The sequence below is a fragment of the Pipistrellus kuhlii genome, unplaced genomic scaffold (assembly GCF_014108245.1).
Source record: "Pipistrellus kuhlii isolate mPipKuh1 unplaced genomic scaffold, mPipKuh1.p scaffold_m20_p_1, whole genome shotgun sequence".
Lineage (NCBI taxonomy): Eukaryota > Metazoa > Chordata > Mammalia > Chiroptera > Vespertilionidae > Pipistrellus > Pipistrellus kuhlii.
This window is the reverse complement of record NW_023425404.1, coordinates 46421339-46446595: the sequence shown is the minus strand read 5'-3', so window position 1 is coordinate 46446595 and position 25257 is coordinate 46421339. Positions and strand designations below refer to the sequence as shown.

At 38.2% G+C, this 25257-nt stretch overlaps 1 protein-coding gene across 7 annotated transcripts in view; it reads right to left on the bottom strand.

Moving 5' to 3' along the window:
* Positions 1-20587, bottom strand: part of SECISBP2L (SECIS binding protein 2 like) — a 53201-nt gene extending 32614 nt beyond the window's left edge. For 3 of the 7 annotated variants that reach the window (XM_036442778.2, XM_045582746.1, XM_045582748.1), the window contains exons 1-7: positions 20343-20587; positions 12435-12613; positions 9931-10255; positions 7596-7725; positions 2403-2632; positions 2092-2116; positions 1632-1744 (exon numbers count right to left, since the gene is read on the bottom strand). In XM_036442778.2, coding sequence (XP_036298671.1) covers positions 1632-1744; positions 2092-2116; positions 2403-2632; positions 7596-7725; positions 9931-10255; positions 12435-12613; positions 20343-20366 — 1026 coding nt within the window. In that variant the 5' untranslated portion in view covers positions 20367-20587. The remainder of the gene's footprint in view (positions 1-1631; positions 1745-2091; positions 2117-2402; positions 2633-7595; positions 7726-9930; positions 10256-12434; positions 12614-20342) is intronic. The other 4 variants (XM_045582734.1, XM_036442767.2, XM_036442757.2 and 1 more) reach the window with 3 other exon arrangements.
* Between the last annotated feature and the right edge of the window lie 4670 nt (positions 20588-25257).

Sequence of the window (25257 nt, the reverse complement as noted above, 5' to 3'; positions counted from 1 at the left end):
CAGCCTGTGGACGGAAGAGTTCCAGGTTCGATTCTGGTCAAGGGCACATGCCCAGGATGCAGGCTCGATCCCCAGTGTGGGGCATGCAGGAGGCAGCCGATCAATGATCCTCTCATCATTGATGTTTCAATCTCCCTCTCTTCCTCTCTGAAATCAATAAAAATATACTTAAAAAAAAGAAATTTACAAAATGTTCAACTGTCACAGGGGTAAGAAAAAATTTTTTTTTAATGCATTTTTAAAATATTTTTTATTCATGCTACATTTTCACTGAGTTGTTTTTTTAAATGTTTTTATTTTTTATTTTAGAGAGACAGAAACACTGATGAGAGAAAAAATATCTATCAATCAGCTGCCCCCTACAAACACTTTGTTCAACATCTATCACTAGTTCTTTTGGAATGAAGAGATACAAAATAAACAAAACTTAACATACCATATGTATTTTCATAATTTTCTTTGTTGTTGTTGTGTCTTTTTTTGTGTGTGTGTGTTTTTTTTCCATTTCTCACCAGTTTTGAGGTAGAGAGAAGTATTTTTCCTATCAGTATTATTTCCTCTTCAGTGGGCTACTGATACCAAAAGACCTGTACCGAGTAAGTACTGAGACTGCAAGATTGGCAGGTCTAGCAGATACACTTTTAAACATAAAGTTTCAGTACTTAACAAAACATTGTATAGATTTTGTTTACTCTATTTAAATAACTCTTGTTTTAGCTTTTGTTTTTAATCAAATAAAGCTAGACTGCTTCACAAACAATAACAACTCATTTTTGCAACAACCATAGGGAAGATGGCATTATTCTGCTTATTTTTCTAACAACCTAAAGTTAGGAACTTTTGAAGTACTTCATTTTAGGGAGTCAAAATACGCAAGTATTTCATCCATGTGATCTGGTAGTAACTTACTCTGATTTCAGTTCACCCGCAAATCTATTCGTATAACCTTAATTCCTTGACTAGATTTAAGGAAAACAAGAAGTCTATCTAAAAGTCAAAAAGGAAAAATACCGACCAATATACAGTCCCTGATTTCATAGATAACCAATGCAGGAAGACAGTATTGGAAGTTTGTGGCAGTATATAACTTGTTCCACCCTACTGTAGCCAGGTCCCGCTCCCCAAGGTCAGGAAGTTCCCAATATGGCTGCATTAGGAAGAGGCAGTCATCACTACTGCTGTGCATAAGCAGAGTGTGGCATATGGTGTCTGTAGTCAAGTAAAGTCACATGGACAAGGCTGCAGATTTGCCTGAAGTTCAAAGGATCAATATTTAAGGCACTGAAATTCTTTAAAATATTTATATGGATAAGTGAGCAGGTGAAGCAGGATTGAATAGCATTCTATTTTTAAAGTATGAAATATAAAAAAATATTTCTTAAACACAGAGAAGTAGAGAATGGTATAATATATGCCCATGCATACACACCACCTACTTTCAACATTTTGCCATTTTGTTTCATTACTTGAATCATTTTACTGGCTAAGCCATTTTAAACTTACAGATATATTTTACTTTTAAGTACTTTAATATCCATCTCTAAAAATTAAAGACATTGACCTTCAAAATCATTATACCATTTAAAATAAATCTCACACTAATCAAATTTGTCCAACCAAATTCAAATTACCTGTGAATTTCTTTGTTCAGTCTGCCTTCCACCTCTAGAAAATGTCTGATTTTTTTCCATCCAAGGTTTTTTCTGAGTTGTCTGGCAAGTTACATTGGACCAATTTACACTACCTGTAACAAATGAGATTTAAAATATGACTTACTTACAGCAGAAGTCAAAAGCTAAATTGCTCCTTAACTTTATGTACTGAAATTCAGTCATTGTAAATGTTATAGTGGTAATCTTCCATAAATTTTAAGTGGTATTAGAGTTCCTAGCAATATAAGTGTCATCTGCAGAATACCTCTGGCTGTCATATTCTCAATTTTATCAGTAAGACTGTATTTTTTATTTAACATCAATCTCTTTGGAAGATTTCTAATTTTTGCAAAATCAGCAAGGTTAATGCTTAAAAGCAAAACTTTGACATAGACAAAGAATAAAGTATAGCAAAAACACTATGCAGAAAAATAAGTACCTGCACATATAGATGATTCCACGTGCTAAAAATAGAAACAAGAGACAATTATTTTCTGCTCAAAATCAATATCACATTCCTTACAAAATGATTCCAAATCTAGTCTAGTGTGAAGGATGCTTATTACAATCTCAGAAAAAATACTTCTCCATAAAAGAATATTTTTCATAATAATAAATTATACAAAATGTTTAAAACCACCTTATCACTATAGAATTGTTAATGAAAGTAGGTACTTAAGCTTTAGCAGAGGACACAAGAATAATACTGACACAGACGACTGATAAAGAAATCAAAGCAATGTCACATACATTCATGGCGCTAGAATCAGGATTTCGTAAAGCCCCTGCAGCGGGCTGGTTGTTGCTGTGTTTGGGACTGCAGTAGCCACTGTCACTGTCAATGTCAGCTTCACTAGCTCCCTGCTCACTAGAAGATTCGGCAGTCGGGTGGGATGCTCTTCTCCTCCTGCCTTTGGACTTCCAAAGCATCGTGGCAGAGCTCTCTGAGAGAGACTTGTTAGCAATATCTGACGGGAAATCTACAAGGCAAGAAAAGTGTAACAACTCTTTGTAAGAATCAAGTTGATGAATTGTTATTATTAAGGTTGTAAGAAAATAAAGACATCTAATTCTGTAAATGGTAAAAACTTTTTTCATAGATTATCAAAATGTAAGATATTCCTGACAGGTTGGTTTATAACATGTTTATTATGAAGATAATAAAATATTAAAACCATCCCCTCAATACCCATTTAAGAAAGAGAATATCACCCAATCCTTTGAGGTCCACTGCATGCCCCCTCCACCACTGTATCTTCTTCCTCCCTCAGAGGCTACCCTTTATTCTAAATTCTGTTTATTACCTCCTCCCTTTTAAAAATACCACGAAAAACAAACAAAAAAAAAACTTACCATGAATTTCTGTATTCCTAAAACATAAATCATGTAATTGTACAACTTTAACTTTATAGAAATAAAAAAATCATACTGCCCATATTTTCCTCGTACTTGCTACCCACCCCACCATCCCCTCAATATTGGTTTTGAGATACTGATGCATATGACTGTAATTCATTATGTCACTGTGTAAGACTATACTATAATGTATTTATCCTCTATACCACTGATGGGACACTTGGGTTGTTTGGGGGTTTGCTATTAAGAACAAAACTGCTGTCAACATTCTTAGACAGATAAATGAATGTGTATGTGTACATATGAAAGTTTCTCACCCGGTTCAGTGGCTGAGCAGCGACCTATAAACCAGGTCACGGTGAGATTCCAGGTAAGAGCACATGCCTGGGTTGCAGGCTTGATCCCCGATGTGGAGCATGCAAAACAGTTCTCCTTTATTTTATAACTAGAGGCCTGGTGCACAAATTCATGCACTGGTGGGGTCCCTTGGCCTGGCCGACGATCAGGGCCATCTTGCCCAGTCCCGATAGTGGAGGGACCATGAGAGGTTGGCCAGCCAGGGAAGAAACTGCAGAAGGTTGGCTGCCCGGGGCAAGGGACTGTGAGAGGTTGGCTGTGGGAGCGCACTGACCAGCAGGGGCAGCTCCTGCATTGAGCGTCTGTCTGCTGGTGGTCAGTGCGCGTCATAGTGACCAGTCGACCGGTCATTCAGGTGACCAGTCGTAAGCATCGTTTAGGCTTTTATATAAATAGATTAGTTTGTCAAGTTCCCCCAAATTTTCTTTTGAAATTCTCATTATAATTACATTGAACCTACAGGCTAACTTAGGGACAAATAACATTTGCAATATCAAATCATCCTGCATGAACCTAATATTCAGATTTTTTAAATACAATGTCCTATTAAAAAGTTATAGTTTCCTGTATAAATGTCTGGTACACGTTATATAAGATTCATTGCAAGAAATATTTTTATTGCTATGTAAATAGCACCTTTTCTTAAATTTTATTTGTTGGTGGCATTTAAACACCGATATAATAAAAGCCTTACATGCTAAGTGTCCAGTCATCTGGTCATCCGTTCAACCAGTCAAAGCGTAATATGCTAATGATATGCTGAGGCCACTCAACTGCTCACAATGATATGCACCGACCACCTGGGGACATTCAGTCGACTGGTTGACCAGTCACTATGACATGCTGTGACCACCAGGGAGGAGACAGTCCACTCGTCGACCAGTCGCTATGATGTGCACTGACCACAGGGGGCAGACACTCTGACTGGTAGGTTAGCTTGCTGCTGGGGTCCAGCCCATCAGGTCTGAGCGAGAGGAGCCGGATACGCCCTGGAGCCCTCCTGCAGTCCCTCCCCAGGCCTGATTGTGCACTGGTGGGGTCCCTCGGCATGGCCTGCACCCTCTTGCAACCCAGGACTCCTTGGAGGATGTTGGAGAGCCAGTTTTAGCCCGGTCCCACAGGCCAGACCGAAGGACCCCACTGGTGCACGAATTCATGCACTGGGCCTCTAGTTATCTTACATGTACCCAACTTATTAAACTCTTATTAAAAAACAAAAGTTTGTATTCAAGAGTAAAAATCTGTTACAAATTCATTTAAATTATAGTATTTCATTCCACCTCTGATACCAATTAATCCTAAGAAATTAAAAACTAAAGATTAAAAACAGAATATACAATCCTCAGAATTTGAAAACAAACTAAAGAATAAAAATACTGATAGAAGATATAATCTACTCAAATTATATCTTCACCTTTTCATTTTCTAATTCATGCACCCAGTGCATAGATTCATGCACATTGAAAGGAAATTAATTGAAAGGTGACCAGCGGGGCAGGACTGGGAGAGATGGGCCGGACATGCTCTGGAGCCAATCTCCTGTGGTCCCTCCCTGGCGTCTGTGAAGCAGGGTCCATCTGGCAGGTGGGGTCCCTCAGCCTGGACTATGGGGACTGGGTCAAAACAGCTCTGACATCCCCCGAGGGGTCCCAGAGTGTGAGAGGGCACTCTGCAAAGTTGCTGTTGTACAGGGTGTGGAACACAAACACAAGTGTGCAGTAAACCAGATTCAGGGCCGACAATGCCCCAGCAACAACATAACCCATGGTCAAAGGTGGAATTGCATGGCCCCAAGAAGAATAGGGCTCCCTCCTCTCTGGTTTCAGGGAGTGTCTCTCAAGAACCGCCACTACTAAGTCACTGCAGCTCTGCAGCTCCTGCATTGAGTGTCTTACCTCTGGTGGTCAGTGCATGTCATAGTGACCGGTCAGATGGTCAGGCACTTAGCATATTAGTTATACGTATATATATATATATGTGTGTGTGTGTGTGTGTGTGTGTGTGTGTGTGTGTATACACACACACACACACACACACACACACACACACAGATACTTCAGAAGGCTGATTTTGTGGTCACAATGATAAAATTAAAGTACAAATAATTTTTATTTATAATATATTTTATTGATTTTTTTTTACAGAAAGGAAGGAAGAGGGATAGTTAGAACATCGATGAGAGAGAAACATCAATTCAGCTGCCTCCTGCACACCCCCTACTGGGGATGTGCCCACAACCAAGGCACACGCCCCTAACCAGAATCGAACCTGGGATCTTTCAATCCGCAGACTGACGCTCTATCCACTGAGCCAAACTTGTTTCAGCCACATAATTTTTTATTTTATTTTTAAAAATATATTTTATTGATTTTTTTTTTTTACAGAGAGGAAAGGAGAGGGATAGAGAGTTAGAAATATCAATGAGAAAGATCAGCTGCCTCCTGCATACTCCCAACTGGGTATGTGCCCTTGACTGCAATTGAACCTGGGACCCTTGAGTCTACAAGCTGACTTTCTATCCACTGAGCCAAACCAGGTAGGGCCAGATAATTTTTTAAAGGAGTCCCAGGGTTGAAAACACGTATAAATGGGTCATTAGGATTAGTAACAACCAAAACATAGAAAACTTTGTAATATATGTGATTCTTTTCCATTTTCACCCTGAACATTTCTCAGAATTTGTTAATATCAGTGTTTTATGCCCCACAAACCACACAGCAAGTACTGTCAGAAATATTTTTTATAACTGATTCTCAGATCCTTTCTTGCACCTAATGGATCTAAGCAATGGTAAAAGGATAATTGAATAGAGTTCAAAAGAAAAAAATGAAATTCCAAATGAAAGAAAGTAGCGCCACTAATTTATTTTAAACCAGACTGCATTGAGTGGAGACTAGAGGCGTAAAAAGCAAATGTGCCTTTGAACAGATCTAATTTTTAGCCTTGGATAATTAACAAAGATTTTTTTTACTAGTGTTAATGAGAATGGGTGAGAGATGACAGACGTCTATCTACTCTCTATTAGGTGGAATTTTATGATTAAAAACTGGAAAATAGCTAGAATATTGTAAGACTACTAAAGACCCGGTGCACAAAATTCATGCACGGGAGTGTGTGTGCCTCAGCCTGGCCTGCATGCTCTCACAATCTGGGACCCCTTGTGTAAGGTCTCTCTAGGCCTGGTCAGGGATCAGGGCTCACTGGGCCTTTCCTTCACCCAACTGGCCCCGCCCCTCACCAGTGCCACTGCTCGCCATCTGTGCAGCACTGCTCTCCCTCCCCCACCATCGGATGCCTTCCTCTGCAGGCGACAGGCATGGGGTGCAATCGCTTGGCTGGCCTGGGCCTCCCTCTGTGGCTACTGACTGGGTGGCCCCGCCTACCCACTTCGAGCTCTGCAATCCATCACTGCGCGGAGGGTGGCCTAGGCCTCCCTCTTTGGGGCAATCGTGGAGCCCTTCCCACCCCCACCCCCAGTCGACTGCCCTGCCAGTGGGTGGCCTGGGCCTCCCTCTACAAGGCTATCATGGGGCGATGGTGGGGCCTGGCCCCAGACCAATCGCATTGCACCTGCCTTGGCTGGCGTGGTACCAGAGTACGTCATAGCGTGGTCGTCCAGAAGGTTGTTCTGCTATTCCGTCGTTTGGTCAATTTGCATATTATGCTTTTATTATTATAGATTAATTCTTATCTATTACCTGGATAAAGTTTTTCATTTAATGTTTATATCATCCTCTAAAAAACTTATGACAAAATTATATCCTACTAATCCAAAGTTTTTACTTGTTTGAACTCACAAGTCTGGTTTAGATCTATGCTAAAATATGAATTAAAAACTTGCTAATTCTAGAAAAGTATTATAGAATATTAGGGATGTTTTATAACAGGTTTTAATCTAGTTATAAGAATATGTAGAATTACGATTTTTATCAAAATGACTCCCTCATATCTTTACAGCATTTTAAAAATTCCATCTCTGATTTCTGAACTGTTCCACTACTTTATGAGGGAACCTCAAATCTTGTTCAAAATTGTATATAAGCCAGCAAATAAGTTGAAAGAACATTAAGGACATGAACTGTTTCATCCTTTCTAGAGAATTACACAAAGTGGCAGGAAAGGGTAAAAGTCTAGAATCATAAAAAATGGTATAATCCACAATTATTAAGCCAATGCATGATAACAGCTAAAAATCAGTAACATATACTGTACAGAAGAACCCTGCCTTACCCGTTTGCTGTGAAGCATCTACCAGAAGCACGATTTTTGATCGATTATCAGGACCTGCTGCATTTGTCTCTTTCTGAGTAGCTACATTTTTCACCAGTGGCCTTTTGCTTTTTATGTGCTGTTGTAAAAGCTGTTGATTTAAGTTAAAAAAAAAAAAAAAATTTTAAATAGGATTCTAGTTAATGTACTAAACATTATAGAATACACATCCACTATACAATATACCTTAATGTATGCTCCAAATCAGTGGCCCCCAACTCATAGGGAAACAGGGTTTCTGTGTTAGGATTTCATTATATTATTTGCAGCCAATCATAATAGGCTAAATAAGGTATTGTAGACACATTTAAACACTATTTTTCAAATAAACATTAACACTACTATAAATAAATATAAATTTATTTTAATTATTACTTGCACTTTACTTGTGTCAATCATTCATAAATTATAGGCATAAGAAATCGTAAATTTTTATTTAAAAGTATAATAAATAACTTAGCCAAAGGCCAAATTTCAGTTTCATGATAGGAATGAAGTACAAAAGAAATTTCTGTTAAGGAGTTTACAAAGAAAATATTAAAAGCTGATTCTTTCCTTTTTTTGAAAAAATATGTGTAATCATCACTAATCACAATTTATGCAATGGAACTCTGAATTTAACTTCTTAAACTCAAGTGCTGAGAATGAACTCTGAGAATCATATTTCTTCAACATATGAAAGTTATATACTATCTTTTATTTATTTTATTTTTTTTATTGACTTTTTACAGAGAGGAAGGGAGAGAGATAGAGAGCTAGAAATGTCGATGAGAGAGAAACATCGATCAGCTGCCTCTTGCACACCTCCTATTGGGGATGTGCCCACAACCAAGGTACATGCCCCTGACCGGAATCAAACCTAGGACCTTTCAGTCCGCAGCCCGACGCTATACTATTGAGCCAAACCGGTTTCGGCAAAAATTTTTTTTTAATATATTTTATTGATTTTTTACAGAGAGGAAGGGAGAGAGACAGAGAGCCAGAAATGTCGATGAGAGAGAAACACTGACCAGCCGCCTCCTGCACATCCCCTACCAGGGATGTGCCCGCAGCCAACGTACATGCCCTTGACCGGAATCGAACCCAGGACCTTTCAGTCCGCAGACCAATGCTCTACCACTGAGCCAAACTGGTTTCGGCTTAAAGTTATATACTATTATCTTATTCCTAATATTTATTTCTTTTCAATTGCAGAGGTCTCCAAAAAAGATTTCCCTTGACCCAGGGAATTTCCATGAATGAAGAATAAAGCCTTTCAAAACAACTTCTGCTGCTGGTTTGTATTTTAATTTGTAAAAAGTATGCCAAAAGACAGCGAAGACTTTTCATTGAAGAATCTTGGCTAATGGGATCTAGCAAAGCACCAACTCCTTGATACAGATATAAGATACATCAAGAAGTAAGTTACTCTGCCTCCCATTAGTTCAAAAGTGCTGAGAAGAAAATGTTTTTTCTTATTTGCTTTGATACTAAGGCTTCAATAGAAAAGTAACCTGAATAACAAAGTGGCATTCCTCCTAAAAATTCACAGGACAGAAACAATGAAGTTGAAGGATTTAATGAACCACAAATGTTCTTTTCCATAATATTTCCTGGTTTTTGAAGACTGAAATATCCTGAAGTGCAAGAGCCATACAATACTCTAGCATGGGATCCAAACTAACCACTTATAAATATTGGTGTCACTATACAATTTTATCACTAAATTAAACTAATTTGGAAATATGTGTGCATTATGTTTATGTAAAACTCTTTGAAGGAACTTGAAGACGAATATAAATAATCACCAATTAAGAATGAAGAACAATAAAAAACAGAAAAAATTATTTTATAAATACTATCTCTCTTAACTATTTTATGACTGGAGGCCTGGTGCATGGATTCGTGCACAGGTGGGATCCCTCGGCCTGGCCATAGGGCCAAAATAGGCTCTCTGATATCCTGCAAGGGGTCCTGGATTGCAAGAGGGCAGTTCTCGGGTGACACACCCCAGAATCGGACTCCCTCCTCTCTGGTTCTGTGTGTGTCACCTGAGAACTGCAGCTGCCAAGTCACCACAGCTCGGCAGCTCCTGTGTTGAGTGTCTGCCCCCTGGTGGTCAGTGTGTGCCATAGCTACTGGTTGGCTGGTTGAATAGTTGGCTGGTCACTTAAGCTTTTATATATATAGATAGCAAACAAAATGTTTTATAGTAAATTCAGCACTAAAAGCTAATCAATACAAGTGGCAGATTACTTACTCTATTATTAACAACAGAAATATCAAACATAAAAGCCAATCAAAATCAGTCACTTACTTTTGGTACCATTGATCCTCTGTTACTGTTTCTGCTTCGATGACTGGACAATGGGAAGACTTGTCCAAGCTGATTTGGGCGTTCAGTGCATTCTGTGGTTATAGTATTTACAGTATTTGCAGTTTGAAAGGTGTTGGAATAAGGTGTAGGAAAAGGATGATAAAAGCCCATAACTTGGGCACATGGTGCTGGCATCAGCTGATAATATGTATACTCTGTAGAAACAGGTGGCTGGGCAGGAATAATGGGGTAGGCAAGGTATGGTCCAGCAGGGTTTGGATTGGGCTGTTGCCATCGTATATCACTGTTATATAATGGAAACTGTCTGTAAAAACAAAAACAGAACAAACCAATTGATAATTATAAAAATAATGCTAAAGGAAAATTCCAACTCATTTTAATAAAAGAAAACACAGAACAAAATAGTGGCTTCACAATTCTGAAAAATGAGATAAAATTATCTTATATGTTTCTTTGCTACAGAAATTATTATATGTAACAATTTAAATGACAGTATAAAGGAATTCAACCTAATAGTTTTACTGCTTTGCAATATTTTAAAAATACTACATTCTTATCTGTAACTCTCTCGTTAACATCCTCATGATAGTTCTGCCTAAAAGTTAAACACCTAACTGCTGGATCTGCCAACAGTCTTATGTTCCCACCCAATGCTAATAACTGCGACAGGCTTCTGCAAAGAGCAGCGTAAGGTGATCATTGTGTAAATGATCACTACAATGGGTGATTTGATTCCTCCACATCTCATACTTTAGCTCAGATCCAGGGCCTCCTATTCCTCTCCCACACTCCCTTAAATTCTTGGCCAAGTCGAACTCCTTTCCTGGTTTCCCTTCTTAGCAATGGAAGCAGGCTTCAGATCCAAGGGAAAGAGAAGAAAAGGCAAGCCTGTCCACTACCATCTAATATTCCTAGTATCAGAGCTTTTTCTAGTGCAATTCCTATACCAGCAAGATTCTTCTTCTTGTCTCAGCAGTCCTTCTCACAGAAGGTTGCTGCTGATGAATGAGGGGTCAAGGAGAGCTAGACCATAGAGCTTTTCCTCACTACTCCTAAGACAAAGCAAAATGGAAAAATGTTCACTACCATAATTCTAAAAATATTTTTAAATAATCTGCTAACTGGCTTACTCATGAATTCTCCAAAGATTATTAGGTGCTCTGGCCAGTTTGGCTCAGGGGATAAAAAACCAGTCCGTGGAGTGAAGGGTCCCAGTTTCGATTTTGGTCAAGGGCATGTTCCTAGGTTGCAGGCTCCATCCCCTGGTCAGGCTGTATGGGAAGCAACCAAATGGTGTGTACAGACACATCGATATTTTTTTCTCTATGTCTCTGCTACTCTCTTACACTCTCTCTAAAATCAATGGAAAAATATCCTCAGGTGAGGATTAACAAACAAAAATAAATTTAAAAAGAACAACAAAAAAGATTATTTGGTAAGGTTAAAAGAATTAAATCTGCCATACTATACACACTTGATAATTTTGTTAAATACTATTATTAATTTTAGTTTACAAATCACTTTGGACAAAGTCCATATTGGTCAAAGGTTTTTTTAAATATAATGCTAAATTATTTGAGAAGGATCCCTTAGTTTCTACTATTTGTCCAATCCCCAAAACTATTAAAGAGTTTCAGGTTATTAATTGACTATTTAATCTGAGAAAGTTGCTTAGTGATCTCATATCTCATATAATTTCTCAAAGAATGTGCCTGGCACACTAGTGTGTCACAATGGATTATGGATGTGTAGAAATATTGACTGCCTGAGCCCTCAGGGATGGCTGGGCACAGGCTAGAGGCTCGCTGCCTCATCCATTTATTCCACAATGCTAGAGAAGTACAATTTTCTGTGAGCGATATAACTGGAAAGAATCTAAAATTACTTTTACACAGCAATAAAATAAAGTGCTAATCATCCAATGAAGTGCTAATCATCCAGACAACCTCAGCAGGGTTAGACACCTAGTGGTTACTAGGTTACACATTATCTGAATTGCAAGCAATTTGTTAAATCGTCCTGTAGACGATAGCAGAGAAGCTAAATTTGGAACTAGAATCAGAGTCTAGAACTACATGCTAACTAACCATAAAAGCTTCAAAGTTAAGATCTATCCCTTGGTATTTTCTTCTTATGCCTGATTATTTTGGCAATTATGATTACATACCTAATCTCAAAAAAGGTTTTTTGCTTATCTCTTTCTGAGTAATTTCATTCCTCCATTTAAGTCAATTTACTTCAAATTTTACTTATTATAGAAAATATATTCGAAGAATTCATATCCTTTTAGAAAGAATGAGAAAATAATCCATGTTAATAGTTTTCAAATGTCTACATCTCTCGGTTTTATTTACTCCTCATAATAGGAAAATGACTCATGTTTACCAGTTATAAAAGGAAAAAATTAAGTGGTGTGCTTTGTCAACTTCTATATTTTCTATATTTCCCACCCCAACTAGGAGAGAAAATAATAAACCAATTACCTATTGGACTGGTTTTCCTGCACAAATGGATAACAAGTAATCAAGTAGCTGGGAATTGGAGTTGGTTCTATGCCAGAAACATTTCCATTATCATTTGGGAGTGCCATAGGGATCATAAATGTGTCAGGATTCTTCTTCTGGGGAATAAATGGCTCTACCTCAGCAGACAGCTTGACATTCTTCAAAGAGAAAGTGAAACACATTATTAACAAATGAACAAAAAACTTAAGTAATATTAATTCACAATTTAACAAGTCAGTTTTTATAAACAGTAATTGGGTCTCTTTTCAGTATCCACAAAACATCCAAAGGAACACAATGACAAATTAAAATAATTAAGTATGATTAAATTATACAGCAAAAATCATTAAATAAAAAAGGGGAAAACTTATAAAAGGCTACTACATTTCCATGAAATTTTGTCTTAACAATCAAGAGTAGAAGGAAGTCTTTCAAACCTCAGAGTCCCCAAATAAAGTTGATAGTAAGAAATCTAGCTCTGCAGACGTAACAATGTGTTTTGTTTTGTTCGGGTTTTCTTTCCCATAGCAATGTGTTTTTAATTAATTTTGTTTGGGGGTGGGGGGTCATTAAACAGTATTTTGAAGGATAATTATGTTTGTTTGAATAGTCTATTTCTGTCCTTTTCAGGAAATTAGATTAGCATGGTTAAGTTAAAAGGAAGGAAAATGTCTAAGATGTATTTAAAATATACATATATAAGGGGGAGAAAACTTCTGGTTCACAATTAAACTAGGAAAAAAATAAGTATTTCAGTTTCCAAGAAGATAACCTGAGCAAATAAAGTAATTCAAAATATGTACTCCATTTTACTTTATGTCTTTTCTTATAATAAATATAGATTCAAAAGATATTTTAAAAACTAAGTATTTAAGAATGCACATATGGTGACAAAACTATCAAGAAGAGTAAGTACGATCCATAAAAGTCAGGATAGGAATTACTGTTAGGAAAGAAGGAGCTGTGATTGGGAAGAAATTCTGTGGTACCTGGCAACCTTCTGTGTCCTAACTTGGGTGGTACTTATAAGGTATTCATTTTATGTAATTCATTTACCGTAGCTGTACATTGGTTTTAGGCAGTTTTCTTTTTACATTTGTCATACTGAACAACAAATTTTCAAATTTTAATTATAGCCAAAACCGGTTTGGCTCAGTGGATAGAGCGTAGGTCTGCAGACTGAAAGGTCCCAGGTTCGATTCCGGTCAAGCGCATGTACATTGGTTGAGGGCACATCCCCGGTAGGGGGTGTGCAGAAGGCAGCTGGTCTATTATATGTTTCTCTCTCATCGATGTTTTTAGCTCTCTCTCTCTCTCCCTTCCTCTCTGTGGAAAATCAATAAAATATATTTAAAAATTAATTATAAAAAGAAGAAACCTATAGGTACATTCTGCAAAAGCAGAATGTAAAAAAACCACATAAATATAAACCAGTAAGAGAAATGCCATTTAATGTTTTAACCACCAAATCAATCACCTCAAATTAACAACAATTCTAACCAGAACTTTTCCCCAACAAATACACTAGAATAGCATTTATTAGAAGCTCAAACACCACGGTAGAGTTCTTAGAGTAAATTTCAGGCCTGTTTCTCAGAAATGTAATCAGTAACAAGTCCAAGAAACACTAAAGACAAGATTTCATATGCTTCAATATATAGCCTTATTCAGAAAAAAAAAAATTCTCTAAAAAGATTCCACTGAAAATTCATAAGTACTTTTTAAAAAGGAGAAAGAAGATAATCTGAACTATATAGCAGTATTAATTCACTATCCTTCCTCAAATCTGATTTAACTTTGAAGTGTACTTTTATACTACTAACCAAATCTCAAGTAGATATAGGTCATTGAACTTACAAATATCTGAGAACTAAACTCAGTTTCTTGAATTTCAAAACAGGAGGTAAAAACTCTTTCAAATGCTAATAAAATAAGCCAGTTCTCTTCATTATACAGTCACTAGAACTTCAAACTTATTTATATAAGGCATAAAATAATAAACCTAATAAATGTTTCCCTAATCAGGGAAAAAAAGCTGATTTTCAACAATAATACACAGATAATGGAAGCTTGCTTTATATATACAGAAGAAGGCAAACAAATCATATTTTAACTATACTAAAAAGATAACTTTAGTACTTTTAAAAATCAAAAAGCCTTTTTGAGCTTATATGAATTTTCTGAATAGTTTTATAAATCTGGATGAGAAGACATTAGGATTTTTTTTTAAACAAGGAATATGGTTACATCAAATTCTCAGTCTAACATGAAAAAAAGAGTGCTATTAATACAATAAGGAAACAAAAAAAAATTTAATAACATTTTTCTGGACACTCCCCCCCCAAAATAGAATCCTACATTACTTTCGTAACAAGAAATTCAAATTCTTGCTCAAGTAAAAAGTTGTTTATTATACTAGTTTCATCTATACTTTTATTTAAGCATTTTATGAATTTAGGGAAGTTGCTGTTCAAAAGGTGTCATGCATAAATTATAACTAATGTCTTCACATACACAGTACATAGCAGTAGGCAAAAATAAGTTAATAATTAATAATATAAATAATAAAAAAATAAGCTCTGTGTTTTGGGTACTCACAACAGTAAACCTATTTTTGCCCACCCCTATACACCCTTAAACATTAAAGTTTGTACTAGTTTCTATTCTAAATGCAATTCTAGATATCAAGAGTTCAACAATACAATTCACAAACACTAAAATGATCCTTTGTGTTCGGCAAAAAAGAGAATCTGCTGTAGTCAACAGCTGTACAAACAGAAGATGTCACTAGTAGGAACAGACTGGCTAACTCTCCCCTATAGTTACAATTCTGTATGTTTTTAGAAGTTGTTTATTGTGACTTGGGGCCTTCATTGTAATACATCAAAATACAGCATCTGCGGTTTTCAGACCTGAAATGTTATGTTAAGATAATGAACTATTCTTAAAATTCCATAAAATAAACCCTGTAAAGATAATACATTAAGCAAGCAACATATTCTGGCAATATTTCAATTATACTAGCATAGAAATTAAAGAAAAATGTCTTACACAGTGGAGAACAAAAACATTTTGAGAAAATTAAACTGGTTACTTCATGTAATACTCTTCAGTTTGAATTTTGGTGTTTAATCGCTCTACCTTTGCCAAAATCTATTTTTTAGAAATCAGAAATTTTATAGCAAAGAGTTATCTCCTTAAAGAAAATATAAATATAGTATAAGTCTAACTACAAAGAATAAATTCCTGTATTATTTGCTTAAAAATACAACACTACATAATAAAATTACCTTTCTCTTTTAGAAATTATTTCAAAATTTTCCAAACTAATGAAAAAATCATAATCCCAGAAAAACAGTTACACATTAATTTTAAATCCTGCATATTTTAAAACAAATGTCAATAATAAAACCTCATTAATGAGAATAATCTAGAAACCCCAAAAATTTCTCAAAACATGAAACTATAAAAACCTCATTAAGTGCTCTTTAAATTGAAGTTTTTATTAAACAAATGCATTCAGATCATTGAAAGTCTTTATAATGCAATAAATATGCATTGAGCACATATTTAGGAAAGAGCACAGTACAGACAGGTTTAGGGAAAATGGGCAACATTATTACTAAGCACACATCAGCAGGAAATGTACATTAAACCCCTCCAAGATAGAACCTCCTGAAGAGTGCGAATAATTTCCCCAGGTTAAGCAACAGAAAAATGTCACCCGCTTAATATCAAGACTGAACTGGAACATAATAAGGCACTCTCCCACTGTGAAATTTCAGTATGTACCACACACCTACAGGAAAAAAAAAAATACGATCATGGAAAGCCTCCACATTCTTACTATATGTTGAGGTAGAAATCTGATATATCAAATATTAAGATATTTTATATGTTATGGCAAAAGATAAATGTCTTCTAAATGAAAAACATTTTAATGCTTAAGAGATACCTGCTAGCTGTATTGTTTTCTGTTGGAGTGGCTTACAATGAAAGTAAACCACTTGCCAAAATAAACTTCAGTAGTTAAACATTAAAAAAAAAAAAATCCAAGTATTTAACTTAGACTCTGCCCATTTGCTTTGCTATCCAGATATTTCCCCCTTTTCTTAAAACAAACTTCATCTAGTCCTGTTAATTACTGGTGGTGCTTTTCTAAAAACCAGTTTTATAAATTTAATATTAGTTTTTGAATTATTTTATTCATGTTTTTTTACATTTTCTCCCTTGCTTTTGTGGTTCCACCCCTTCCCCCCAACTCCTTGCCTTGAATGCTTAATTTTTATTTTCCTTTTAATAAGTTTAACAATGGAAGTATTTATACTATATATTTGCCTCAGACAAATTTAAGAGCTTAGGGGAAAACTGGAGGCCTGGTGCACAAAATTTGCCCAGCCTTCGGCCTTCCGGGAGCTCTTGTGGTATGTCCATCTGATGAGAAACAGGCCTAAGACAGCATGTGGACATCCTCAGCGCTGCCATGGAGGCAGGAGAGGCTCCCGCCACTGCTGCTGCACCGCCAGCCATGAGCCTGGCTTCTGGCCGAGTGGCATTCCCCTTGTGGAAGCGTACTGACCACTAGGGGGCAACTCCTGCATAGTCTTTCAGCCATTTGGTCAATTTGCATATTAGCCTTTTATTATATAGGGTATTATATAGGATGCCTTTTAAAATTTCCAAATGGCATTTTCACTAAATGAGCATTATTTACTTTCATTTTTTATTTTAAAAATCTGTTAAAACAGATTACTACTTTATATTCATAAAGGCAAACTATAAATATTATGTATTACATTTTAGTAATTTACTTAGAATATGTTTAGTAATTGCAGTTTATACATTATTTAAAGGAAAGAATTATAAGCCAGATAATTTTGTATGTTTATTGGTGAACAGCACTTTGTATGAAGTCATGTCTATTTGTTATACATTTGCGTTTCTAACAAAGACAATAGTGATCAAGAACATTGTCAATTCTTAAAAAACAAGCAAAAAAAAAATCCTTATCTAATGTTAATGTACTAAAAATTTAAGCCAATGTTTAAATTATTTAATAATTCAAAAGAGACTGTAAATCTCAAGTGTTCTGTCACTTCTAAGGCCATTGTTTATTTTTTTAAATCTCAAAACACTGTTCTAAGTTTTCTAAAAATAGATACACTGAAGCCTTTATAAACAAAATAAACTCCATGATTTATTCTTTACATCACTTTACACCAGCTTTTTTTGTTTTGTTTTTTTTAAGGACAAAAAAAAGCATTATACCAAGCCATATCTGTTCTTAGAACATCTAATTCTGGCAGTTAAAATTAAGCTACTTGCTTTGATTTAAAACAGTCTTGCTAAAAGATAATATTCCTGAAATTCTCTTCTGGTTATAAGATTCTTTCGTATAGTCATTATTGCAATCAGGACTATTATCTAGCACATATTCCTAATAACTTTTTATAATCTTGATCAAGTTTTTATAATCTTAATCAGATATTTTCTTAAAAGTTACACTGTGTAATACTCCAGGGATTTCAATTAGATTAAGATGAAATGCAGAAAGTTTGTATTACTAAGTACTTTAGAAGAAAATTTACCTTCTATTAATTACTAACCACTCCAATAGTTTAATAAGTTATAAATGCTGTAAGCATTTCCAGAAATTCTGAATATAAACCAACACTGGTTTAAAATGAAAAAACAAAAAACACAAAATCATTTCGTGAAGAAAAATAAAAATTCAGCATATTATTACATATATTTTTTGTAATTTTTACTTATCTAAATTCACTTCATTATAAAAATATAAAAGTATATTCCTAATAACCTGGAAAAGCCATTGCATTACTCTGGTATAGTAGAAACAATCAAGAACCCCACAAAGTTGAGAGATCTCAGTTCTAGACCCAATCTACCATTAAGTTAGTGGGAGCTTTTTTTCAATGATGGGTCCCTTTGAAAATATCATGAAAATAATGGAATCTGGCCCCAGAAATATGCTAATATAAAATGAAGTACCTGCCATCCAGGGACCCTGAATCAACATTGGGCTACAGCATGAACTAGGCAAAGTAGCATCTTTTATGGATCTCGATTTCTATGTGTGGGGGTAATACAAGGGAGTGGTTGGAATTTTTCTCTTAGTACTTAGGATCAGGGTGGGGAAGAGGCGGGAGGTACCGGAGGAAAAAGAATGGAAACAATGTTTGTTTTTTCTAATTCTTGAGTTTCTACAAGATTTCAAATAGGTTGTGGACTTTGAAAAAATGTAGGATGAAAGAGGAAGAGGCTCTCTAGTTCAAATAATTTGCTCATAGCACTTGCTGTTAAGATAATTACACACAAGAGATCATCTAAATAGTTAATTACATTACCTCTAGGATGAAAGGAACCATAAGTATACATGCGGTGGCGTTCTGGTTATAGTTCTGGCATCACAGTGTAGGACCAAAATGTTTAACCCTTTCATTAGTGACACACATACAAGAAAATCATTCAAGAAAATATCCTATTACTTTGTCTTGGGCATTTTTAATAAGATACCTTAAATTTTTGTTTTTCATTAAACTGTATATAGGCCTTACATAGAATATACTCTGGATTAAAAGGAAAGCCCATATGTATTTGCCAAAGACGCTTCAGTCAATTTTGCTTTGGTGAATCCACGTATTGTTTCATAAACTCATTTGTGTTTTCAGAGTCATATTCACTCTGTCACATAAAGCTTTTTTTAAATGACTAAAACTTTTCTAGAAACAAATATACACAACTAGGAAACTGCTTTGCCTGCTCAAAGAGCCCAGTTTCTATGTCAAAACTGGCTTTGACTGGCAACATATAATCAATTATGTAGAGGAATTTGGGAAATCCTGTCTCATTAAGGTGTTAATCATCCACTTGTAAAATAATTAGGCAAATCACTAATCTCTCCTTTTGCTTCATCTGTTAGACTAGTTCATCACTGGGCAAAGCCTACCACTGAAGAGGGGAATGGAGAGTGAATAAACTTCGGACTTCATCAAATTTCCGTCATTTCATGGAGGTCTCAAGATTGGAAATTACTGGAACTTCTTGGAGGAAATAAAACATTATTTCATATTCTTCTTCTTATTTTTATTTTATTGTGATGACAACTTAAAAAAATCCCTGCCTCCTAGCACCTGCTTAGCAAGGAGAATCAAGAATGTGGTACAATTAAAAACATGACAGATCCTATGGGACTTCTTTGTGGATCACTTCCATTAATTCATGCTTCGGGTCCTATACCCTTAAGATATAAGCTTGATTTAAAAAACAAAACAAAAAAAAAAACCACTAATTTTTGCAAAATAATTAGGTGGAAGGGCAAGGGGAAGCTGTAGCATTTCCTATCTTAAAGGAACACCTCCCTTAAACCACTGTTAAAAGCAATGCTTCGCTCACTGGAACGCAGGTCCCCAGGAGCCCAGACCCCCTCTTCTGTAGCGAGCTATCCCTGGCTCCTGACAGTCCCTCTGGGTGAGGAGCCCCGAAAGCCTCTCCACCTGGAAAACACATTCCAGAACGGACGGGAGGGGGGGCGTGGGGCAGGTTCGGTTGGAAGTTACAAAGCCTCCGCTCGGGGAGCACGGACGGCTGGGGAGTCTCCGGGCCCCTCTCCCCAGGCCGGCAGGAGGGGCGGAGGCGAGCCCCGCGCCGGGCGGGGACGGTAAACAAGGCTGGACAAGCGCCCCTGCCCGCCGAGGCGGCACCGGGAACAAAGCAGCGGAGCGGGGCGCGCCGGAGAGTCCGCGCCCGGCAGCCCGGGGCTCCGGCGGTCCGGGGCCCAGGCTGGGAGCCCGGGGCCCGCCGGGAGGAGGCGGCCACCCCCGGCCCCCGGCCCGGCTGGCCCGGCCCCAGCAGCCCCAGCCCGCGTACCTGCTCTGCTGGGGCTCGGTCCATGGCGCCTGCAGCCGCAACGGGCCCGCTTAGTCGGTGTGGAGAGCGCCTCGGGCCGCTTTCTCCATGGCCCCCCGCTCGGCCTTAGACCGGGCTCCGGACCTCCGCCCCTCTCTGGCTGGCCCCGACGCAGACTCCGGCTACGCCACAGGCGGCGGAGGTGGACCCAGCTCCGGGAGATGGAGGAGGCGGTGGCACCTTCGGGGAGGGATCATCTGGGACGGAAGCCTAGATGGGCCGAAATAAGCGAAAGCATAGTCGGAAATGGCGGCGCGAGGGGGCGGGGCCTAGAGGGGCAGTGGGCGGGGCGAAAGGGCAGTGGGCGGGGCGGGACCCTGCCGCGGGCTCACCTGCAGGCTGTCCCTGGGACGGTCCTAGGAGCAGGTGCCCGGCCGCTCTGCGCTTTGCATTGCACTTCACTGCCCCTCTGGACTGTTACACTGGAGGCCTAGCAGCCTCTGGGGACTCAGGACAAGTCTTCAGGGACCACAGAGACCACGCCATTAGCCCAAACCACCTCTTTAGTGAAGTTGTGAGAGTTTTAAATCTGCCCACTAGGCATACGAGCCTTTCTTCTGTGGCCAGCTAAAAGGAGTCAGGACTGTAAAGGAAAATACCATAGGGCATGCTGTCCAACCGATAATGGTGTATCCTCTGGGATGTTACTGTTTCCACTGCCCTTACTGATCAATCTTCCCTTTTATCTCCTCCAGCTCACTGGCTCCGTGGGGAGAGAGACTGCCATGAAACTGGACCCTTGCTGAGCCTGGCAGACTCCCCCTCTCCCCGCATCTCCTCAGGCCCACCGTCCAACCACCACCCCTTCCCCAAGAGTTCTTGCTGGCTGGTGAGCTCCCGGGTGAGAAAGAAAAAGTAAACACCTACATAAGCTAAATTATACAGAAATGAAAGAAGAGAGCAGAGGCTACTCCTGTTTGGAGGACTGAGGGATGTGGAGATTTGAGCTGGGAAAAAAGAGTTTTTAAGAAGTTTGCTCTGCAATGCTTCAGGGAATTACCTTTTCAGTTTGTCTAGGGCTAACTTGTTAGTCTGGTTTTATTTGGATAGGACTCCATGAAGAGGCTGGTCTGTGAAGCCCCTGTACTTAAGTGGATCATGTATTTGACCTGGTGACAGATGCTATATTGGATTAACAAGAGTTACACCAATGCCCTGGCCAGTGTGGCTCAGTTGGTTGGGCGTCATCTGGTGCACCCTTTTGATAGGTTGTCGGTTCCCTTACTCTCTCTCTATAAAAATAAATTTTAAAAAATTATTAGAAAGAAGCTTAAATCAAGGCTGGCAGAAAAACCCTTTGTAAGGAGATCTCTCTCCTTTCTTCGTTTTATAAACTCTTCTGCCTCTTCAAATTATCCATGTATGTGTGTATACATATTTATCTGTTCAAATGGCGCATGCATGTATGACTGTTACACACATGAGCAGTTCATGTACTGTTAGGTCCCTCGTGTCTATCAGTGAATACTGAATGAGCTTAGGTTTCCGCAGAAAAATGAAGCTATTTATAAGATGTAGTTATGTAAACTAACAGATGATCATCCTTCACAATTTTCAGACAGAAAGAACTCTGAATTTTTAGATTGTCTCCCCACTAGTGGTTTCTAGCCATAAGATACCCTCATCTGAGTAAAAAGGTGATAAGAATGCAATAATAATTCAGTCATAAAAAATAGTACAGTGCTTAGGTTTTCTTCCTAAGGAAACTGAAATATAGGCTCTCTAAGGATCTTTCCACAGCATGGGATTTTTATTCTCTTGTTGAGAATCTCCTATGTACAGAACATTCATTTTAAGTTTAAGAACAGAATTATAAGAAATTATAAGAATAAAATGTTACAGTGTCCTCCTTTTTTAACATAATCCTGGAAAAGACTGAAATAGCTATTAGGATAAAAAATTAAATTATGTGAAGAAAAGGAGGACATTTAAAAGCATTTAATTATTTCACTCAGCAACAAATATTTAATGTATAGCAGTGAAGGAGGCCCTGTGAGGGCAGAGAACATGTTTGTCTTGTGGGCAAGTCATACATAGAACCAGAAACTACAAGTGAGCTGAGTGTCATGAAAAAGAAAGTTCAATAGGTTTTACCATATTGTGAGATAGAAGATTAGCAAAGTCCTAGCTAAGTAAATAGTATCTAAGCAAAGACCTAAAGGGTGCACAGGAATTACGATATATGTGCAGAAGAAGTAGGAAAGTGGTTCCAAGCAAAGGAAATGGCATGTGTAAGGACTCTGAGGTAAGAGAAAACCCAGCATTACACTTAATTTGGTTTCATTAAAATGAGAGTTCAAGATGAGGGTCAATCCAATAGAGCAGGGTGTCTGAGAAGGTCGAAGGGATAGGTTATAAAACTCAGAGGCAGAAATTGGCCTTCAATTGGAGTAGAGCACGTTGTCCTCAATAAGGGAATGGAAGGAAGAAAGAATAGATGTGGCTCCAAGTACATTTATAAGTTGAGGGAAGGCTTAATGTAGGGGTGTCGAAGTCAATCAGAGAAGGGGCCAAAATCTAAAATCCAGCCTAAATCGCGGGCCGAATGGTTTACTGAGCAGTCATAAACTGTCATTGTGATGGAAACGCAGCGGAGTGCAGTGATGACAGCGCGGTGCGGGCCACATTGCAAGGCCTGGCGGGACGGATTTGGCCCGCGGGCCTTGTGTTTGACACATGTGGCTTAATGGCTTCCATTTTCTCGGTGAAGCAGAAGGCAAGGTTATGTGCTGACAACGGAGGGAGACAGAGTGGTGGTGATCACATGTTTGTCAAAATTCAGCAAGTAGATATTTAAGACTCGTGCATGTTATTATAGGTAAATTTTACATCAAAAGAAAAAAATTGTAAATAAATATTGAACTCTGGTTTTAACAAATGCATGAATCTATGTAACCCAAATTTCTATCAAGATATAGAGTGTTACCACTACCCCTGTGGCTTTTAAAACTGCACTACTTGTGTCAAATGTTTATCTAACTCAATATTGTATCCTTACTACCTATGCTAGTGCCCAGCACAGAGCAAGTGCTCAGTAAATATTTGTTGAATAAACGAGCGTGTGGTATTATATTAAATCGGGATTCTTTCATCCAGGGTTGGGTTTTGTGCATGTTATTAAATAAGCAGGACTGAGTAGGAAGCAAGAACAGAATTATTGTATATTTTGCTCTACTGTCTCTCCAAAAACTCTGAGGGCTACTTTTTTTACTGGCTTGGATGAAATCTCATGAAGGGGATGCAAACTTTGCTCCAACTTACAGCTTTTCCTTTCCCCAAGTTCAGTTTTGCTTCAGGCCAGAAGGCTGTAGTAGGGGGACATGGCGGAGGCCACGTTTGTTTTTGCTTTCTTTCTTTATCATCTCCACCTCTTCCACCTTCACTACTCACTGATTCAGCTTTTATATTCTTCCACCTTTGGGTTTTGATGGGAAGGTGTCTTAGATGCATCCCATGTACGAAGGCACTTCTGGGGACCACATATGACCCTACCCCTCACCCTTGATCTTCTGAAGGTTCAAGCTGTTTTCTTAGCTAGGCTCCCTTTTTGAATGGCTTCAGAAATAGTTCTCTCCTACCATCCCTGGGAGCATTTTATTGATTTATCACTTATCTATCCATCCATCCATCCATCCCTCTATCAACCCATTAATCCATCTTATTTTTGGTGCATAACAAAGTGACTTGTCAACATCAGCACAATTTCCCCTGGGAACAATTGATGTGTCCAGTTGGTAAAAATGCAACTTGTTTCCAGTGTCTCTCTGTGTGTCTCTTTAGTTTGCCTTTGGTTTCCTCGGGTCCCTGTATTCCCTTGTATCAAGTTCTCTAAATGTTTCCCTGAAAGCTCCTCTCACCATAGCTTGAAGTAAGCATCTCCTTTTTCCCCATTGGAGGTGTAGGTAGGTATCAGATATCTCCAAAGCAATACTCTTCATGAGTTATGAGTTATCAGTCCCCTCCCCCCACCGCACCCCACTCATCCTGTATGGGATGGAGATGAGGGATGAATAATGCGAAGCCACAATTTCTTAGCCTATCTTAGCAATACCCGTTACAGGCCATGTGACTTTGAAAGTCTCTTAAATCCAGCCAGTGTGGCTCAATGGTTGAGCATCGACATATGAACCAGGAGGTTTAGCTTGATTCCTGGTCAGGGCACATGCCAAGGTTGTGGGCTCGATCCTCAGTAGGGGATGTGCAGGAGAGCATGCACCTCACTCGGCCCCAAAACTTAAGTGATGGCTCACCGCCTACTCCAAATGCATTCTGTGCTTTTCTCCCTCCCTGACTTTGCTCAGATGGTTCTTCTTCCTTACATTCCCTTCCCGTCTTGCAACTCATTTCCTTCATTTCCTGGATGAAAAGAATCCTCCGAGAATTCCTCTAACTTGTTGTGCCACATCCTGCCTTAAATTGTTTGTGTGCTGTGTATCATTTTTATGTCGTTATTTCCCAGAATGCACACGCCTCAAGAACATGAATCAGCTTGCCATAGTCACCAGAAGAAGGAAAGTTATTATTGTTATTATTATTATTATCATTATTTTAAAGATGTTTAATAGCTCCCAAGTAATTCAATCCTCACCCAAGGACATGCTGGGTGTTTTTGTTTTTTTGGGGGGGTTTTGTTTGTGTGTGTGTGTGTGTGTGTGTGTGTGTGTTTAAATTGAGTCTAGAGAGAAAAAGGGAGGTGGAGAGAGAGAGAAATATCGATGTGAGAAAGAAACATCAATCAGTTGCCTGCTGTATGTGCCCTGACTGGGGATTGAACCCTAACCCTTTTGTGCACTGGTTGATGCTCTAACCAACTGAACTTCACTGGCCAGGGCGAAAGAGAAGTAATTAAATGATACGTTTAAATAGCAAACCCTCA